This window comes from Salvelinus alpinus, chromosome 10 (assembly GCF_045679555.1).
Source record: "Salvelinus alpinus chromosome 10, SLU_Salpinus.1, whole genome shotgun sequence".
Lineage (NCBI taxonomy): Eukaryota > Metazoa > Chordata > Actinopteri > Salmoniformes > Salmonidae > Salvelinus > Salvelinus alpinus.
The window spans coordinates 32,684,507-32,707,099 of NC_092095.1; the positions used below are offsets into that span (position 1 = coordinate 32,684,507).

General features: G+C 42.5%; 1 protein-coding gene across 4 annotated transcripts in view; it reads left to right on the forward strand.

Moving 5' to 3' along the window:
* LOC139531928 (CYFIP-related Rac1 interactor B-like) overlaps positions 1 to 994 on the forward strand; it is a 36,031-nt gene extending 35,037 nt beyond the window's left edge. For all 4 annotated transcript variants that reach the window (XM_071328928.1, XM_071328929.1, XM_071328930.1 and 1 more), the window contains one exon: positions 168 to 994. In XM_071328928.1, coding sequence (XP_071185029.1) covers positions 168 to 237 — 70 coding nt within the window. In that variant the 3' untranslated portion in view covers positions 238 to 994. The remainder of the gene's footprint in view (positions 1 to 167) is intronic.
* The last annotated feature ends 21,599 nt before the right edge of the window (positions 995 to 22,593 follow it).

Consider the following 22,593-nt stretch of genomic DNA (forward strand, 5'->3'; position numbering starts at 1 on the left):
GGGAGACTAGGAAGTCAAATATCAGAGCCAATAACTGTCGACAAGGCTTTCTCACACTCTTGACACCCTTTCCGGTAGAGCAGTCGTGTTACGTTCACAGATCCCCGAACTGATCCCTCTGTCTTCATCCGTCTTGTCTGGTCTGTCGATTCATCTGTCCCTTGCAGGTACACAACCAAGCATTTGAATGATGAATCGACCAACAAGACCATCAAGAGCATGCTGCAACAGCAGTAGGACTGATACTCTGGTACAACCACTCGCCTCACACCCGGTTCAGGAGACATCGACTCTCTCTCTCACCAACGACGTCGGTGCACAGAATGTTTTTTTTTCCCTTCTTGTTTTCTTTTCTTATAAATGGAGTAAGAGCTGCATCTCCGCCCCCTTTTTATAACGCAAAATGCTACTGCCGTTATGTACGTCTTTTCTGTGCCAAAAAGATGTTGCTGAGATTTAAATGTTTTCCATAAAAGCCATACAACAATATGGCAGCTATGGAAGCATCATTGTGGGTTCAGTTTTAATTATTATTTTTTTTAAATAGTTTTTGTTTCCCTGTGTAAGGGATGGGAGTGCTTTGACTTGAAAATTTTAAAAAGAGTTATATAGAGAAATATATTATTTTTGTTTGATTTATTATTTAATATTACATCTTCTGCATGACGAACTTACGTCTTTTCCTTCTATTTAAAAAAAAAAAAAAAAAACTTAAGTTCAAGTTTAATTTGTCTGCTTAATTGTATGTTTTAATGTTTTGTTCTCTGAATGGTACTCGTCGGAATTGAGATTATTGAAAAGATAGTACTGTTAGTGTTTTTTAAATTTTTTTTATAGGTTTTGATTTGTTGTATGTCATTTTTCATAGTTGTATTTTTTATTTAAAAATTTCAAACTGTGATGTGTGCAAATCAATTTAAAATTGGGAGTCTGTACTGTTGTTAACAGTATGTTGCCGCTGGAAAAAATAAACAGAGAACTTGTTTTCTACAAATTACTCTCTCTACTTGCCTCTGCAACTCTTCTAGAAAACACCATGTAGTCAAACGTAGGTAGAGAGAACTTTTCAACAACCAATTTCTAGTTTAGATTGGCAATTAAATCCATTACAGGAGGTTTGACTCACCAAACAGACTTGCTAAAAAGAAAAGAATAACATTAATTTGTGAGTCAGTATGGAGTTTACATTTAAATGGAACTACAATGAACAGCTAAGACAACAGATGAGTGAGTCACGCTATATCTGCCTCCACCAGTTAAGTATTATCTACACGCTACACATGGGAGGCAGGAGGGGTCATCTAAGGCAGGGTTTCCCAAACGTGGTCCTACAACCCACCCCCGGGCACACAGCTGATTCAAATAACAAACTCATCAAGTGTTGACTATTTGAATCAGCTGTGTAGTGCTAGGGCAAAAAACAAAACATCCCCCCCAGGACCGAGTTTGTGAAACCCTGGTTGGTCTAAGGCACGGGTGGGCAACTCCATTCCTCAGTGGATGCAGTGTTTTACTGGTTGCCATTCTCTAAATGATTTAGACCCGGGTTTTAAGAGAAAGAATTCTTATTCAGGATCAATTTTGCCTTTTCGATCACAATGAATAAGAATACATGAATATGGGGGACCTGATCCTAGATCAGCACTCCTACTTTGAAACGCTTGTGGGGGCGTCTTAAGTTACTGCACAAACATTGCTAATTGTGGTTTGAATTAATCTGGCTCCAAGATAAAGGAACAATTTAATATTTGATTAATATTTGATTTTAAAACATCAGCGAACTAGTGACTTGAGGCTTAAATGTTAAAATTGGACTTTAATGGCACATAGGTCAACATTGACATATCCAATGTTGTGCGGTCTTTTTGTTCGTAATGGAACACTTCTCTCCTTGAAAAAATGAGCAGGATGTCAAACAAATTCCATGTCTGGCCCATTCATTCATTCATAGGAAAGATAATGAGTCACCCTGTTTGACTCATTATCTTTCCCCTTATGTAAGCTCCTTGTCTAAATGGGTCATTCTAAAAATATCTGGAGAATGATCAGTGTACCTCCCTCTCCCTGTACAGTGCATTCCAGGAATGTTGCTCAATTCTTTCAAGATCCTCTTTCTACATTTTACCGTTTTCCCTCTCGTCCTCTCATTGCTAAACCATGTGAAGACCCGAACAGAAGAAACACTGAAATTCTTCCAAACTGGCTTTTCTATGACATTGCCAGAGAGAGAGAGAGAGAGATAGCGAGTAAGTGTGCGTGAGAGAGGGGGCTAGTCCTTGGGTGTGTACTGCGGTATTATCTGCAGTATGTTCGAGAAACATTCAGGGTCAGAGAGAGCGAGAGAGGAGAAGAGCATGTTGATGGGTGTGTCCCTTAACTCTGCAGCATCACTGCGCTGGCAGAGACGGGGGGGAAAGGAGAAGGGAGGGAGGGAGGGAGGTAGAGCAGGCTAGCGTTGGGTGGGGTCTTACATGCTTTGGAAGTCCTTGAAGGAAGGACAAAATTGAAAGGAGAGAAAAGGTCTAGGATGTGTAGTGAAAATGGAATGCGTAGCCTTTGCCCGGCCCTGCAGCTGTATCAAAGCACCACAGTTCAGATGCTAAGTGTATGACACGCTCGTTGGGTGTGGAACAATCTCCCTTAGAATAGCAGTCCGTCACCCTGACAACCTCCCAGCGTGTCGCGGCAACTTTCGTCTTCTCCGGCCCCTCTCCCACTGTGACCCACAATGCAGTACCTCTCCGCTCTCCTCTCCTCTCTCATCAGTTATCACGAGGCTCCCACGGAGCTAAAGGAGGAACACAGCTATATCTGCATGAAAGCACCCTTTCTCAGTGGGAAACTGGTCAGATCGAGATCTAACGGTCTGGTACTGTTGTTTTTTGGTTTGTTGCGCATCAGCCACGACCAATAAGCCGCGCTTCTTCGAGGATTCCACAATTATTGAATTGACAGGATGTTACATTACAAAATGCTAATTTCCTGTAATTGAGATTATTGTTAGCCTGTACTGTGCAATGTTATTCCCTGGTGTTTTCATGGAACAGAAAATAATATTGAAGATAATGACCATCAGGGCCTCCTGCCAAGCTGAGGGAACAGAACAGAACATACTTACAGTGGCAGACACACAGGGAGACAGTCATCATAGCCTTCCCTTGGAAGAGGGCTCTCTAGAGGTATTCTGAATTAGAATGGCAGTCACACCCCACACACAGCCTTATAGATTTCTTTCACATGACCCCCATCACTCATTGGGGGTTTGGGAGCCTGTCACCATGTGGTTTGCATTGTCACAGCACTCTGAGAAAGGATTGGGATACAGTTGTTGTGGTAGACTATATTTCAAGGTGACTGATATGGCTTCCCTGACAGCCAGTGAAAGGGCGGACAGAGGTCAGTCTAGGGTTTGAAACGGCACATTTCTGTCTGATTTTCTGATCATGCATGACGCCTCAAGATAGATGGATGACAGTTTGACCTGGGAGCTAGATGATGGAGAATGTTTTATGGTACCCACAGAGTGTATATCATGCCATTGATGGCGGTGGCTTATCCTTCTCTGAAAGGACTTCAATAGGTTTGATCACTTTGGTATTGAATCAGGGCAGGTTATTATAGTAAATGTATAGTACTGTTGTTATTACTAATGGGAAACCTGTTGGTAATGCTGACCTTGAGGGTGAAGGTCTCTATAGTCATCAGTTCCTCTGGTGTGCTTAACGGTCCACCATCTCTTGCTAGAATACTGTGTTTAGTACAGTGTATTCTCAGATCAGATGAGGGCCATAATGGTGACACAAAACCCTGGTAAACCACAAGCTGTAACTGTCTGCTACCCACTTTCACAAGATATAGTACCGTGTGACCTTTCAGTGCAGTGTGACCACCAAAAGTAATGTACTATCTAGGGAATAGGGTGCCATTTGGGACGCAGCCTCTGACACGAATGAGCGTTTGAGAATTAGCTGTAAGTGTGTCCTGTCAAGGTTGTCAAATCGAGTAATGAGAAGTTACAAGACTGTGTTTCTGGTGTGACTAATCAATAAAGAGTTGATTTGGGCCCTCACCAGCCTCCTTAATACCCAAATGACAGGGTTTATTAACAGAGTCACGCTTTTCAGGCAGGACGTCAGGGTCAACTAACGCTGTCCAGTCCTCTCCTCCCTCGCTATGCTAAACAACGTCAAGACTGTTTCACATGGGATGTGGTTTCGAGGGGCCTCCGTCAGTTATTTCAACAGGGTGTGAGAGATAACATACAATTAATTCCACAAGTGTTTGTAAGCGATGTTCCCTCTATGCTGCGTGTGCGTTGGCGCGTAGTAGTCCTGAGACTGCAGCGCTGCTCCTTGGACTGTCACGCAGACGAAATATCAACCCACAGAGAGAAGCACGGGATTGAACTTCACTCAACTGTCTAGAGCAGTGGTCGATCTCCAAGACATTCCTTGTCGATCGCCAAACATTTCTGTAAAAAAAACACAACGATAAAGCCTCGTGTTCCTATTTGTTTTTATTTGTCTCGTGCTGTTGGCGGTAGATGCATCCGATTCAGGGCCCTGCGCGCCGGGTAGGCAAACTGTTGCCATTTTGAATCATTTCATGTGTCTGAAGGTACAAACTCTGCCTTCCCGGAGGGCCCGGAGAGCAAATCAAGTGCACTTTAGGCCTACTGATGGACAATCGGATGGCTCAGATTACCGTGCCTGCAGTAACGTAGCAGGCATAAAATAAATCTACTGCAAAATTGATACTGTGAGCTTTCTAAAAGTTTAAAACCATGACTAGAGAGACTGTCAACAGCAAAGAGCTGCTGTTTTTATGAGTGAGTTTATGTTTAAGTTCTTACTCAGCACTGTCAACACTTTGTATTCAACACTTAAATATTTCCACTCAGCGCTACAACAAGCACAGCAGCAGTAATGAATGAGGAAAGTATCTATAGGCTTGCGTTGTTGTTATTATTAGCGGCTTGGGTCTTTTTTAATATCGATTAATATTTCACTTTCTCTGTTCATAGGAGTAACAACATGAACTTGTGCATGAGCCAGAAATAATGCAGTGCGACTTGAGTTTCGCCATCAGCTGGAAGACTGTGTCCCTTCTCGGTCAGTGGAGGAAAGGGAGAGCAGAGGGACAGGCACCATCAGCCCAGTAAAATATAAATAAAAAGCAAATTATTTAAATGTATGCTCACTCAGCTGTGCTTCACAAGTAATACAACAACAGATCTATTACCGCTGTGATCATATACATTTGGGCTCCCGAGTGGCGCCGCGGTTTAAGGTACTGCATCTCACTGCTAGAGGCGTCATTACAGACCCTGGTTCGATTCCAGGCTGTATCACAACCGGCCTTGATTGCGAGTCACATAGGGCGGCGCCCAATTGGCCCAGCGTCGTTAGGGTTTGGCCGGGGTAGGCTGTCATTGTAAATAAGAATTTGTTCTTAACTGACTTGTCTAGTTAAATAAAGGTAATATATATATATACAGTGGGGAGAACAAGTATTTGATACACTGCCGATTTTGCAGGTTTTCCTACTTACAACGCATGTAGAGGTCTGTAATTTTTATCATAGGTACACTTCAACTGTGAGAGACGGAATCTAAAACAAAAATCCAGAAAATCACATTGTATAATGTTTAAGTAATTAATTTGCATTTTATTGCATGACATAAGTATTTGATACATCAGAAAAGCAGATCTTAATATTTGGTACAGAAACCTCTGTTTGCAAATACACAGATCAAACGTTTCCTGTAGTTCTTGACCAGGTTTGCACACACTGCAGCAGGGATTTTGGCCCACTCCTCCATACAGACCTTCTCCAGATCCTTCAGGTTTCGGTGCTGGCGCTGGGCAATACGGACTTTCAGCTCCCTCCAAAGATTTTCTATTGGGTTCAGGTCTGGAGACTGGCTAGGCCACTCCAGGACCTTGAGATGTTTCTTACGGAGCCACTCCTTAGTTGCCCTGGCTGTGTGTTTCGGGTTGTTGTCATGCTGGAAGACCCAGCCACGACCCATTTTCAATGTTCTTACTGAGGGAAGGAGGTTGTTGGCCAAGATCTCGCATGGCCCCATCCATCCTCCCCTCAATACGGTGCAGTCGTCCTGTCCCCTTTGCAGAAAAGCATCCCCAAAGAATGATGTTTCCACCTCCATGCTTCACGGTTGGGATGGTGTTCTTGGGGTTGTACTCATCCTTCTTCTTCCTCCAAACACGGCGAGTGGAGTTTAGACCAAAAAGCTCTATTTTTGTCTCATCAGACCACATGACCTTCTCCCATTCCTCCTCTGGATCATCCAGATGGTCATTGGCAAACTTCAGACGGGCCTGGACATGCGCTGGCTTGAGCAGGGGGTCCTTGCGTGCACTGCAGGATTTTAATCCATGACGGCGTAGTGTGTTACTAATGGTTTTCTTTGAGACTGTGGTCCCAGCTCTCTTCAGGTCATTGAGCAGGTTCTGCCATGTAGTTCTGGGCTGATCCCTCACCTTCCTCATGATCATTGATGCCCCACGAGGTGAGATCTTGCATGGAGCCCCAGATCGAGGGTGATTGACCGTCATCTTGAACTTCTTCCATTTTCTAATAATTGCGCCAACAGTTGTTGCCTTCTCACCAAGCTGCTTGCCTATTGTCCTGTAGCCCATCCCAGCCTTGTGCAGGTCTACAATTTTATCCCTGATGTCCTTACACAGCTCTCTGGTCTTGGCCATTGTGGAGAGGTTGGCGTCTGTTTGATTGAGTGTGTGGACAGGTGTCTTTTATACAGGTAACGAGTTCAAACAGGTGCAGTTAATACAGGTAATGAGTGGAGAACAGGAGGGCTTCTTAAAGAAAAACTAACAGGTCTGTGAGAGCCGGAATTCTTACTGGTTGGTAGGTGATCAAATACTTATGTCATGCAATAAAATGCAAATTAATTACTTAAAAATTATACAATGTGATTTTCTGGATTTTTGTTTTAGATTCCGTCTCTCACAGTTGAAGTGTACCTATGATAAAAATTACAGACCTCTACATGCTTTGTAAGTAGGAAAACTTGCAAAATCGGCAGTGTATCAAATACTTGTTCTCCCCACTGTATATATATATAGCCTACCTCATTTTTTTTGTGTGTAATAAAAAAAGAACGTCCAGAACAACAAAAGCCAATATGCGGTGATAATGTATTGGGCCTATAGCTTACTGCATAAACCTTATTGCTACAGTACTGTTTTTAATTGATTAATGTTGCATAGGCTTACATTTTTTACATAAAAAAAAAAAATCTGAGCGTTAAATCTTGGCTTGCATTTTGACTCAGAATGTGATCTTGACTCAGAAAAGGTTGGTGACCACTGTTCTAGTGGTTTTCCCTTTTAACACTTTCAACGTTTCCCTTTACTGTGGCAATTTTGATCGAATCAATGCAATATTTGCCACTTTCAGTGGAACATACCGAAAGAAAATGAACTATGCAAGAGATTTTGTTGTAGACAGAATGCATAGGAGTAGGATTCTATTGCATTGACAGGCATGACTCAGGCACATACTCTACACAGACCAATGCGGCATAACTAATCAGAGCTGCAGTAAGCCTATATGCAAATAGACCATTACCATATATGGATATGTGCCATTTACTTTGAACTGGACTATGTTTACAGCATGAGCGGTCGTGAGTAGATGCGCTTGTTTTGAGATCAAAGCAAGAGCTGCATGTAGCCACGTGTGCACATTTTGTTCATATCCTTTGCTAGTTAGTGAGTTATTAGCCCAGTTAGATAATTTGTTGTCAGCAATAGGGGAGTAATTGCTTCCTACAAGAGCACAAAACATGTACATTTCTCTACATCTTTGAAAAGCGATGTTGGTAAATAACTTTTTTTGTCTTAAAGGGGCAGTGTTGTATTTTGAGACTTGCTTGTATAAACTACATAGCCAATAGGCAGAAGAAGGCATAATTTGTCTGATTCTCTGTAATAATGGTATGGGAATAATAATAAGTGGTTTCTTGCATCAAACTATACAACATTTTCAGTTACCTCCTTGTCTGAAGGACAAGTGGATAATTAGGTTAATGTCAAGCCCTACATATTTTTTTTTAAAGTCTCATGGAATGTAGACCTACATTGAACACCACACATTGGCTGCTGCTGTCGGCTGAATGATAGAGCAGCTATTTCCATGTTAAAATGTTATGGTATGCATTTTCTCCATTGTTTTTGATGGTAGGTCACTCTGGTAGGCCTACATTATGATCAAAAAGCCACAGTAGCCTACATGGCCACTGTTAAAACTGTAACTTAAAGCAGGTACAGCCTCAGTGTTCACTGTTCACAGTAAACGCACGCTGGAAGTTGCCAAGAATTTTCACACAGTTCAAGTTTGCACTAAAAACATTTTTTAGGGAACATTGTTTCTAAGGACACTGAATATTATATTGTTTTGAATGAAAATACTTTCCATTTCTGACTCGCATTTCAAGTACTGTACAAGTTCAAATCAAATGAATACTCTGAATAGTAGGGACCTCCCCCTTTGCATTTCATGCAGTGCTTATCAGATTCTAACGTGGTTCCAACGATCACTTCATTTTCCAACGTCTGACACGGACAGTATGATTTCTACCATAATAATATGTGACTAAACTAATATGTGATAAACTGAGGCACAACTGTCAGTTATTTCTCTGTAGTGTGTATCTTTTTCATTTCAGTGAAAAGCCAGCAGCAGAAAAACTGTTCTCTCCATCCATAAACCACAATCTCCTAACACATTGTTCATCTGTTTCTCTAGGGAGATGGGTACACTTTTCTAAGAAAGACAACGGTTAACCTCCAAGACTGCACTGCACTGCACTACACACACACACACACACACACACACACACACACACACACACACACACACACACACACACACACACACACACACATACACATTGAAGAGCATGTCGTATGCCTGCAAAACCATAGATGGTGTAATCGTGGTCCGTCAAAGCAGATAGTGCCACTTGCTTAGGTTCAGACATCTATGAATTCTCTGGAACTTTAAGCAGAAGGAAAACATTATAACACAGTGTTGAGAGAGGTGGAAAGCATTCCACCCGTTTCTTTAAAACAGTTCAGTGAGTAATATATTAAAGTATTGCAATTATTCATATTTGAATAATAACTGTGTTAATCTGAATAGTGTCAGTGCAGTATACTGAGCTGAGGTTAGTGTTCGAAAGGGCAGGTTAGCGTTTTTCATCTTGAATTCTGTTCTTGAGGCAGCTCTGCAGAGTGGTCACTAGTTGGCACAGCCACAAAGTCATAAAATCGGATTTTAAACCTAACCTTAACCCTAACCTGAACTACACTGCTAACCCTAATGCCCAACCCTTTTTTCATATGTTTTTACAATATAGCCTATTTTGACTTTGCAGCTGACCTATGTAAGGGGAAATCGCTCAGTTCTGCCTCCAGGACAAGGCTCATGACAATACACGTCAACCTGCTTCAAAAGTAGTGGACTATAAAATATTAGGGTGGCAGTTGTGACACAACCACTGTAATTTACCTTTCTCCCAGTAGATTGTGTTGAATTAGTACTCCTGTGACATCGTCCACATGTATTGACATTCAGGAGAATGATATGTGACCTTGCCATAATCAGACAAAATGCAGACTAAATGCACTAAACACGGGAGTCAAATCCCACTGGGCACAGAAGTCTATTCCACGTTGGTTCAAAGTCCTATCATTGAAATGACGTGGAAACAACGTCGATTCAACCGGTGTGTGCCCAGTGGGATGTCCTGCAGCCGTGAAAGTACAAAGATTACTGCTGTCGGCAAGAAGAAGTAAGTGATGTGTATTCATCCACATTTCAACAGTGTGTCCGAAGCGTTCCGAATATCAGATATGCTACAATCAGCATTCATGAAGAATAGCTTGTTGAGGATAGAAAGCATAGAGATCAGTGGAGGCTGGTGGAAGGAGCTATAGGAGGATAGGCTCATTGTAATGGCTGGAATGGTATTAATGGGACGGAGCCTCCACTGATAGGGATCCTATAATTAATTCAATATGTATTTCTATGATCGAACGGGTATCCTGGGATTTGGACAGACTTTGTGAGTCCCCGAACAACCTCAGATAACCTCACAGCAGCTGTTCACACTTATGAAAAGGACCAACAGCAGTATGTCGGGGCATGTACAGTACTGTACAGTAGCTCATATTCTAATACGGAGTCCAATATTCACCCCCTTTGTATTGTCTTTGACACTGCCTATCTATTTGAATTCCATGGTAATTGGCTACCTGCTACATGGCCGGTGTCCCAAATGGCACCCTATTCCCTACGTAGTGTACTACTTTTGACCACAGCCCTATGGGCCTTGGTCAGAAAGTGACTGGATGCCATTTGGGATGTACGTACCGCTCGTTTAATCACTTGACCAGGGCACTCTGAGCCAGAGTAGAATGTGGGCTGCTGGTTTTCTACAATCTGGCCCAGCCAGACGCTTCCCTTCATCAGTGACTGTGCTCTGAATCAGACCAGGGGAGAGCTATCAGTAGCCAGACACTCACTAATGCCCATAGATTAGATAATGGCAGACATGCTCAATTTCAAAACCTACACAGTAGTAGATCTTTTTCCAAATCTCCAAAATAGAGGAGATTAATTATTTTCATAATTATAACGTTTTAGCCAGTTAGGATGGGTTTTTTTTCTCTCCAGTTTTCAGTATGTTAGGCTTAACATATAATAGGGTCTTCAGAATCGCTCTCATGCTATCACAGCCCATGCCCTTCCTCTAGCAGTTTTACTGCTATCTACCGTAACTGGGCTCTGGTTAAAAGCAGTGCACTCATTAGGGAATAGGCTGCCATTTGGGACACAGTCCTGGTCTGTTACAGCAGCAAAACCAACTTCCTCAGAGTGTTGTTCAGAAGGAGAGGCGACCGTTTACTGTCAGTCTGGAAAGCATAAATCATAGTGAGACCCCTGATGACTGTGCAACTGTGGTTGAGATCTCCAAAATGGAGGTTAGTCCTCATCTTCCCAGTACTGAGTCATGTCCGATGGAACATCCGAATGAGAAGTCTGGGTGTGTGAAATCTTCCAGGGTGGGCTCTCTCCCAGCCAATGAGATGGTTTTTCAGCTTGGCCTTCCGTTTCAGTAGCGGTCCTGGTAGGACCTGTGGTACTGTTACAGTTTTTGTGAAAGATGGCAATAAAACAGGGAAGTCTTAGCTACCACAAAGGGGAAGTGTGAAAATGATATTTTTGCCATTCAAAAAGATGGAGAAAAATATGTACAATATACAGGACTGTGCCTTCATCCAACACATTGTGCCACCACAAGCAAAGTAAGCTAGCTATACAGTTGAAGTCGGAAGTTTACATACACTTAGGTTGGAGTCATTAAAACTTGTTTTTTAACCACTCCACAAATGTCTTGTTAACAAACTATAGTTTTGGCAAGTCGGTTAGGACATCTACTTTGTGCATGACACAAGTCATTTTTCCAACAATTGTTTACAGATAGATTATTTCACTTATAATTCACTGTATCACAATTCCATTGGGTCAGAAGTTTACATACACTAAGTTGACTGTGCCTTTAAACAGCTTGGAAAATTCCAGAAAATTATATCATGGCTTTATAAGCTTCTGATAGGCTAATTGACATAATTTGAGTCAGTTGGAGGTGTACCTGTGGATGTATTTCAAGGCCTACCTTCAAACTCAGTGCTCGACATCATGGGAAAATCAAAAGAAATCAGCCAAGACCTCAGAAAAAAATTTGTAGACCTCCACAAGTCTGATTCATCCTTGGGAGCAATTTCCAAATGCCTGAAGGTACCACGTTCGTCTGTACAAACAATAGTACGCAAGTATAAACACGATGGGACCACGCAGCCGTCATACCACTCAGGAAGGAGACGCGTTCTGTCTCCTAGAGATGAACGTACTTTGGTGCGAAAAGTGCAAATCAATCAAAGAACAGCAGCAAAGGATCTTGTGAAGATGCTGGAGGAAACAGGTACAAAAGTATCTATATATCCACAGTAAAACGAGTCCTTTATCGACATAACCTGAAAGGCCGCTCAGCAAGGAAGAAGCCACTGCTCCAAAACTGCCATAAAAAAGCCAGACTACGGTTTGCAACTGCATATGGGGACAAAGATTGTACTTTTTGGAGAAATGTCCTCTGGTCTGATGAAACAAAAATAGAACTGTTTGGCCATAATGACCATCATTATGTTTGGAGGAGAAAGGGGGAGGCTTGCAAGCCGAAGAAGACCATCCCAACCGTGAAGCACGGTGGTGGCAGCATCATGTTGTGGGGGTGCTTTGCTGCAGCAGGGACTGGTGCACTTCACAAAATAGATCGCATCATGAGGACGGAAAATTATGTGCATATATTGAAGCAACATCTCAAGACATCAGTCAGGAAGTTAAAGCTTGGTCACAAATGGGTCTTCCAAATAGACAATGACCCCAAGCATACATCCAAAGTTGTGGCAAATGACTTAAGGACAACAAAGTCAAGGTATTGGAGCGGCCATCACAAAGCCCTGACCTCAATCCTATAGAAAATTTGTGAGCAGAACTGAAAATGTGTGTGCTAGAAAGGAGGCCTACAAACCTGACTCAGTTACACCAGCTCTGTCAGGAGGAATGGGCCAAAATTCACCCAACTTATTGTGGGAAGCTTGTGGAAGGCTACCTGAAACATTTGACCCAAGTTAAACAATTTAAAGGCAATGCTACCAAATACTAATTGAGTGTATGTAAACTTCTGACACACTGAAATAAACATTCCCTCTACTATTATTCTGACATTTCACATTCTTAAAATAAAGTGGTGATCCTAACTGACCTAAGGCAGGGATTTTCTACTAGGATTAAATGTCAGGAATTGTGTTTAAATGTATTTGGCTAAGGTGTATGTAAACTTACAACTTCAACTGTACTTTGCCTAACTACAATCTAACATGAAATTATGAGGTGAAAAAGAGAAACGCAATGTAACACATGAAGTCTGTGAATGTATTTTAAGGTAACTGAGTATAGTCTAGAGAATATTGACTTTTATTTAGTTGTTCTATTTAGTCATGCAACATTTGCTATATAATTTCACATTTCTATAGAAGCAATGTAGTATCATATTTCCAAATTGTATCCAGCACTTGAATCAAAATATGCAACTTTTCAAGTACTTACTACTTTTTAGCTACTTTGCGATTACTTAGCATGTTAGCTAACCCTCCCCCTAAATCTAACCATAACCCTTTTTTGCTAAACCTTCCCCTTCCCCATAACCTTAATCCTTTTAGCTAAACCTTCCCCTAACATTAACCTTTTAACCTAACTCCTGAACTTAACCCTAACCTTAACCCTAACCCCTAGCCTACCTAACATTAGCCAGCTAGCTAACATTAGCCAATTTCAAGAATTGGTAACATATCATACGTGTTGAAAATTCGTAACACATACTACGCTTTTGCAAATTCGTAACATATTTTGTAAATTCATAACATATAATACGAATTGCAATTCGTAACATATATGAAATGGGTGATGGACATCCACAAATGAATACATACCATACGAAAAATAACATATCATACTAATTGGAGTATCTCAGATTTACATACATAATAATATAAAATGCTCTGAGACCAGGTTGGAGAGAGAGACCTATGAGCTCAGGGCTGGGCAGCACAGCTGTTACTGCCTGATCACATTACTGTAATCAAGCCTCATGGCAGTAGTAATCTAGCCCTGCCCACGCTGTTCAATTTCAGGTCCACCATTGCTCTTTCCCTCATTGACTCATCTTACTTTAGGTTAGAGTGGAGCCCGGTTTAACTGTGCTCTTATTCCCCCCTCTGCCTATATCTGTTTCCCTGGCTGTCACACTGGCATGTCATTCATCCACTGCCTCTCTGCATTCACTCTCTCTAGGAAATTAGAACCATAACGGTCTCTTAGAAGTGGTTAACTTGTTGTTCTAGTATCTTGTTCTTGCAAAGAGGTAAACAAGTTCAAATCTAGCGAGAACATCTAGCAACCCAAAGGTTGCGAGTTCAAATCTCATCACAGACAACTTTAGCATTTTATCTAATTAACAACTTTTGAACTACTTACTGCTTTTTAGATAATCTGCAATTACTTAGTATGTTAGCTAACCCTTCCCCTAACCTAACCATAACCCTTTTAGCTAAACCTTCCCCTAACCTTAACCTTAAGATATTGTATGTTTTGCAAATTTGTAACATATAATACGAGTTGCAATTCGTAACATATCATGAAATGGGTAAGGGACATTCACAAATGAACACATACCATACAAAACGTAACATATCATAGTGAATGGAGTGCCTCGGATTTACGTACAGTTCTCTGTTCTTGCGAAGAGGTAAACAAGTTTCTGTTCTTGGCATGATGGCATCTAAGCCATAATGATTGAGTATCTATCTATTTTTTGCTTGGGTAGTGGCCAGCCGGGTTTGAACTGGTTGTTTTTATATGGGAGATCCCTTATGAAAAACAACTCCACATAAGGTTTTTTCCCCCTAATGTAATGCTAATTCTAATACTGTAAGATTATTTATTTGTTTTGGCTACTTGACAAGAAAGGTGAAAGGTGTGATCTTACTGTACCTACCACACCCCCTCTCTCTTTCTGTCTCTCTCTACCCTCTCAAACACACACACACTCACGCACGCAGGCATACACACACAAATGTTCGCACATACACACACGCACGCACACGCACACACACACACACCCTTTACACTCACTATGCATGTGGCCTGGGCCTGCAGGTGGAGCAGTAGCACCAGCTATCAGTCAGTTGGCCTCACCCAGAATGGAAGTGGTGCTGACTGCAACACATTTCATCTGGCCTCTCCGCTGCGCTACGCTGCATTGGTAAAACACTGATTCAGCTCTTATAAGAAACCCATCTCTAGGGGTTAACGAGGCCAGTCTAACTTCACCACTGCTGAAGACACCATCACCCACTTCCCAACCTGATAAACTACAACAACCCACACATAGCCAACGGCCATGTGAAACATGTTCATATTAATGTGTGTAATGGTCATGATCCCATTAAGGATATTGATTTTCAGATGCAGGTCATTGAGGGTGGATACATGTACTATGGTCTGGGTAGGAACTGGGATTATTACAATAGGATTATTTACATTTTGGGGTTGTCATGAATAGAAAGTGCTAACACTTTGTAGGAAATGAATTCGAAAAGACTAATATCACTTTTCCCCCAGCAACATGCTTTCACCTTCCACATAGTGCTAGTGGATGATGACAGTAGGTTGTGACTGCGAGTGTTGCAGCTCCCATGCAGTCCGAGTGGCTGGAGTGTAATGTGATGACTGCCCATTCCCTGTTGCTGGGAAGGAAGGAGACCTCTGCACACTACAACCCGGCCACGCCCTTGCGACTCCACATGCCGCCGCATCAACCTCCCCAAGCCCCCTTATAACCCCCCTCTAGCCCGCTACCACACATGAATAATGCAGTGCAGTGTGCCTCTTCGATCGTTGCCGCCGACATGCCATCGCATGTTTTATTCACGGTGTCTGAGTCAGCCGCGGCGCTCTGCTACAGGGATTGCCTCTCAGGCAGCGGGCGTATCAGCTCTGTGCCTGTCTGGACTCCTTTCCTTGACCTGAGCCTTCCTATTAGTGAGAGCAAGCAGACTGGGAAGGGGACTTCAGTAGGAAGAGAACAATTGGTTACCAAATATTTACGTTAGTGTGTGAAACCAATGTCAACTTACACAGAAAGGGATCTCCTTGAGATTCAAGTCGAAAGCCCTGGTTTGTATAGAAAGTGAAAGTCATGGGGACATGGAAAAAAAGCAGGGCAGGGAACGTAGTCATAATGGGCATTCTTTGGGGCTAGAATTCAACTGCTGTGTTTGTAGTGTGAACACGACCAGGTAAGTACAGTATGAGGAACCGCAAGTTCTCTTGTTTCGTGTGTACACAGGTCTCGTGTTGTGTCTCATGCACTCCTGAGTTTGTAAAGGACATGCTTTACTTCCCCTGACAGGCGGTGTGTTGCCATAATAGAGCTACAGCTCCTTATCTCACGACTGTCCAACCATACGGCACCTTATCTCACGACTGTCCAATCCTACGGCACCTTATCTCACGACTGTCCAATCATACGCCACCTTATCTGGCCGTCCAATCATACGCCCCCCCCCCCCCAATCACCTCATGGCACCTCACAGATGGAATTTTGTCTCATATCACTGCCCCTCTGTAGATCTGTCACAGGTGATGACAGCAACTCAAAGACTCACTAGTTGCCATAGGACGTGTCATACCTTTGTGAATGACTATTATGTATAATTTATCAGATGTTACGGTGTTGAGTATTGTTTTGCATTGCGTCATGTGGCTCATTCATTACACTACGTTAACAACTGATAGAATGTACTACTTGAACTCAACTCAAACAACTTGAAGGAAGTCAACTGTCAAATTGGACACACCTCGTCCATTCTCCAATCCTCAAAGGTCTCAGTTTGTCCTCAGGCCTTAGACAGGTAATACCAGATAAGATCCTGTCTTGACCATGTCAGGACCTCCTCCCTAGCACTGAGTCTGTCAGGTGTAATTTTAGATCAAACATTCATTTTGTCATATCTCATCCACTCGCCGTACCAAAGAAATGGACTGGAAACTGGAATGAAATGCCCAAAGTCCAGATGGCTACTCATGGCAGCTTATCAGGTATGGTAGAAAAGCAGCATGCTTAGCAGGCCTCATTAGAATGATGAAGAGCTATTGTTCTGCTCAGGATTCAGCCAAATACGTTTTTCTATTTGAGTAGAAAATGTGCACTCTTATGAAGTAGGGATAAGTAGACCGTTTAAGATTAGACTAAGAGTAATTTCACATTCATTTGTGAGGTAGAAAATACATTTTAGCAAGCAGACGTTTATTGTCATGTGGCTGAAATCGTTAAAGGTGTTTTACTTTCAAATTGTCCTACTTATGAAAAAAAAAAAAAAAAAGAACTGTTCTGTTGTGTATTGCAACCAAAAATAAAAACTGTACAGTGTGTTTACAGTCAAGTAGAAATCCTGAGGGTGCTGGGAATTTCCTCTGATTAAAAAACATGTCGCAGCAAGTAATGTTTATATTGTTAACCAACAACAACAATACCTGTGTTTATGTTTTCTTAACTGTCAAAAAGGGTCAGAAGTGTACAGCTCATTTATAAATCTACACACAGACACAATCAAACCACTGATTCACAATAAGACTTTTCGATGGTCTTACATATCAAGTTGTTATTGATTTGAGTGCATGCTCATCAGTTATGTATGTGGCCCCTGCTAACCCACGGGAAGAGAAACATCTGCTACTGTAACGCCAGAATTGACTAAACAGCCTCTGAAACTGAGTGGTCCGACACAGATAGCGATCAGCCGGAAGAGGAGCCAGTGGAAAAGGCCTGACAGGGAGAGGTCTCCGTAATGTAATGTGGTGGGAGACTAGGGGCCGCGTCCCAAATGGCACCCCATTGACCTACTCAGTGCACTACTTTTGACCGGGGCCCTTAGGGTCCTGGTCAAAAGTAGTGCACTGTGTCGGGGATAGGGGGCCATTTGGGACGCGGCCCTATGTGAGTGTAACGGAACACATCACTGAGCACTCTGCTTGACCCGCGGTGAGTTATTGGCTCGAGGTGGGGAGGCTAGGGAGGCCAGGGAAACGTTACACTCCGACCACTAACCTACTGTATAATACACAGAACATCAAAACTTAGCCGCGAGAGAGACAGACACTTCCTGTCGGATAATAATAGAGTGTTTGTAATTGATATAGTGTTGTGATTGTCAAAACACATGTTTCATATATGTTTCACCAGAGAGAGAACTGAGAATTAAATCCATTTTTCACGCTCTCGCCCAACCCTTTTCCACATTCCTTAACGGCCATATATTAAACGTCCTGTGTGTACTTCTGCTATACGTTGAACTCTTGCCTACCTCTCGGCTCTTATGAAGTGGTCCCCATCATTCACTCCGAGCTAACATAACTCCAATGTACCTGAGATGAAAGCTTGAGCGTTCAAGCATCTCCTCCATTCTTTGATGGCCGAGCATGAAGTGTGTCTCAGTGCTTTTAGAATGAGAGTCAACAGGGGTTTCCCTCATAACAAACACAGGAGAGCAAAAGGTCCTCATGATGTACTGTTTGTCTCATTCGGAATCTACATTGTTGTCTCTGAGCTGTGACATGGAGACAGGTTGTTCACAAAGTCCTGTGTAAACTCACATCCTGTATATCTAGATCTCATATATCTACATAGATTACACAGTCTTCTCATGGTTATCTGGTATAGATAGATATCAGGGCCCATGATTTAGGATCAGGTCCGCCTGTCCATGTAATCTTATTCATTGTGATCTACAAGGTTAAGACTGATCCTAGATCAGCGCTCCTACTCTGAGACACTTTCTGAATACGGACTCAGAACGACAGGATAGTACTTCAGTACCACAGGAGGTTGGTGGCACCTTAATTGGGGAGGATGGGCTCGTGGTAATGGCTGGAGCGGAATAGGTGGATTGGTATCAAATACATCAAACACGTGTTGGACGCCATTCCATTTGCTTCGTTCCAGACATCATTATGAGCCGTCCCCGCCTCAGCAGCCTCCTGTGATCAGTACCAAAGACCACAAGCACCAGGATAGATATAGATAGACGACGACACAGTATAGGTCATTCAACTTATGATCTGAACCAGCCACCTGATTAAAAGCAGCATTCAATGCTACTGTATAGGGTTCGGGTTAGTACGCTGCAATGCTATACTAGACAGTGTATGTCTACTCTCGGGAGCTGGACACTGGCTTTGGACTTGGATCCTGGCTTCCACTCAGCCTGGAACAGCGCCAAGTCAGACTGCAAATCACAAGAGGTTTCCCCTCAAAGCTAAACCCCAGGCAAAAAGACAGCGCTCCACCAGTCCCCGTCCCCCAACCACAAACACTCATTGCTCGCTATCAGCTGTTACCACCCTGGAGAACACCAGGCCTGGTCAGCTGTTAGTTCCTGTCAAGGAGTGTTCTCCTTCTGCTCTCACAAATACGGATACATTTCCTAATCCTCCACATCCCCCCTTGTCCTCTGTGAACTCAACTGGCTCCCGGTGTAGTCCCCCGATTATAAGATGCTCCTTCATAACCTACAAAGCTTTCAACCACCTGGCCCCCTCTTAAGCTTCTTCCCCCCTACCAACCCACACAGTCACTGTGTTCTACCACAGCAGGCCACCTTCTCATCCTCAGGTCCAAGCTCACACACTATTCCCTTTCCTTGAGCCCTACTCCATACTTGTTGTTTCACGTTCTTTCTGGTTAGTCTGGTCGGTATTGTTTTTGATTTTTCGTTTCGTGTTTTTCTTTTGTACATTTGTAAAATGTGACTTTGATCTTTGAAAAGTGCTTTATAAATACTATGTATTATTATTATAATCCTCCTGTAGAATGGGCGGCATCTGTCATGGTCCGTCATTTGACAGGCTTTAATGTTTGTTTGACTTTAGAGTGGGTCGCCTGGTAGGATTGTAAACATTGTTTTACCATTAAGCTTCCCACACTATTGGTATTGACTAGGGCCAGGCTCATTACCAATACAGTTTGACAAGATCTGAACTGGAAAATCTTGAGCAATGACACATTATTACCAAAGCTTCACTTTTGCAAGACCAAAAATCATTCCCACTCTAAATTAATTTAAAACCAACCTTAGACACCCATTTTTATTTACATTTTTATTTATTTATTTAACCAGGTAGGCCAGTTGAGAACAAGTTCTCATTTACAACTGCGACCTGGCCAAGATAAAGCAAAGCAGTTCGACACATACAACAACACAGAGTTACACATGGAATAAACAAACATACAATCAATAATACAGTAGAAAAATCTATATACAGCATGTGCAAATGAGGTAGGATAAGAGAGGTAAGGCAATAAATAGGCCATGGTGGCGAAGTAATTACAATAAAGCAATTAAACACTGGAATGGTAGGATGTGCAGAAGATGAATGTGCAAGTAGAGATACTGGGGTGCAAAGGAGCAAGATAAATAAATAAATACAGCATGGGGATGAGGTAGATTGGATGGGCTATTTACAGATGAGCTATGTACAGGTGCAATACTAAACCCGAGTGGCGCAGCGGTCTAAGGCACTGCATCGCAGTGCTAGAGGCGTCACTACAGACCCTGATTCGATCCTGGGCTGTATCACAACCGCCTGTAATTGGGAGTCCCATAGGGCGGAGCACAATTAGCCCAGCGTCGTCCAGGTTAGAGGAGGGTTTGGCCGGGGTAGGCCGTCATTGTACATAAGAGTTTGTTCTTATCTGACTTGCCTAGCTAAAAAAAAAGAATAGACACCCATCAAACCAACCTTAGACACCCATACAAAGCAACCTTAGACACCCATACAAAGCAACCTTAGACACCCATACAAACCAACCTTAGACACCCATACAAAGCAACCTTAGACACCCATACAAACCAACCTTAGACACCCATACAAACCAACCTTCGATACCAATACAAAGCAACCTTAGACACCCATACAAACCAACCTTAGATACCAATACAAACCAACCTTAGACACCCATACAAACCAACCTTAGACACCAATATAAACCAGCCTTAGACAGCAATACAAACCAACCTTAGATACCAATACAAACCAACCTTAGACACCCATCAAACCAACCTTAGACACCCATACAAAGCAACCTTAGACACCCATACAAACCAACCTTAGACACCCATACAAAGCAACCTTAGACACCCATACAAACCAACCTTAGATACCAATACAAACCAACCTTAGACACCCATACAAACCAACCTTAGACACCAATATAAACCAGCCTTAGACAGCAATACAAACCAACCTTAGATACCAATACAAACCAACCTTAGACACCCATACAAACCAACCTTAGACACCAATATAAACCAACCTTAGACAGCAATACAAACCAACCTTAGACAGCAATATAAACCAACCTTAGACACCCACATAGACTGATCAAATCAAATGTATTGGTCACATACACATATTTAGCGGGTGTAGCGAAATGATTGTATATATGCATGTCACTCTGGTTCTTACAGACTTATGCTTTTCAGGGAATTTAAAGACCAGTCAACAGAGCAGAGAAGTGCCAGAGGGGCTTGGCTCAACATAAAGAGTGTGAAAGCTTTATGATGCCAGCAGCAGATAGGATCACACCGTTTATCAAAGCGAGATCCCCCCCCAGGAGCCTCCTGAGCTGGGGTGGATTTAAGAGTTCCCTCAACCGCTCAAACGATGCAATTCTCATAATTACCCCCTTCTCATTCACAAGGAGGGAAAGCATTTATAGAGAAAAGATTGGTCGCGTCTCACGCCTAGTCGCCTTCATTCACGAGTCAAGGGCCTAATCTCAACTGGAAGGGAAAGAGAAGAGGGGCCAATGTTCTTGTTTTGGTATGAATATTTTTATTAAGGATTTTCCCCCAAAAAAAGTCTGGACCTGAGAAAATACAAGAACCATGTCCTAAAAAGGCACAAGAATCGTTAAATGGACAATAACAAAATAATATAAAATAATAATAACATATAACCAACCAACAATAACACCCCGAAACAACAACATAGAGAAAAAGGAGAAAGAAAAAGTATAATATTATTCACAGTTACACCACATTAGCAAAGGAGTATGCTAAAAGAACCGAGATGGGATGTGCTCAATATTTTAGACTAATACTGTATGTACATGGCTTCCCAAATCTTCTTTAAAGACGTCTATTTAATATCTATTTAATATCCTAATATGTTTTCCTAATCCTTTATCTTCCTTTTATTTTTTTATTTTTACGTGCACACAAAATCAAAACAACATCTGACAAAAACAACTGCTGGGATGATCTCATATCGCCGAGTGTGTGGTTGCGCAACAGAACAGTGATGCCAGGATTATGCCAGGGGTGGTCTGCCTGTAAGCAACCTGGCCTCGCCCGGCCTTAGCCCAGTGACCCAATGAACTGCCCGCCACCAGGAAGAACACCACTGGCTGCGTGGCATCTAGCGCTGCCTCTCTGTCTCTGTCTCTGTCTCTGTCTCTGTCTCTGTCTCTGTCTCTCTCTCTCTCTCTCTCTCTCTCTCTCTCTCTCTCTTTCTCTCTCTCTCTCTCTCTCTCTCTCTCTCTCTCTCTCTCTCTCTCTCTCTCTCTCTCTCTCTCTCGCTCTTTCTCTACTGGCTGGCATCTAGTGCTCTTCCTCTCGCTCTCCCCCTCTTTATTTCTTTGTCTCTTTCTTTCCCTCATTCTCTATCTCCTTCTCGCTCTCTGTCTCTTTCTCTCTCTCTCCTCCCCCTACACTGGCTGGCATCTAGCTCTCTCTCTCTCTCTCTGTTGCTCTCCCTCTCTGTTGCTACCAGCTCAACTATCCACCAGCGCCAGTCGCCTACTTTCCCCCTCAAACAGCCAAACACAGCCAGAGGAGAATCTGGTAAATAACATCGTCCCTT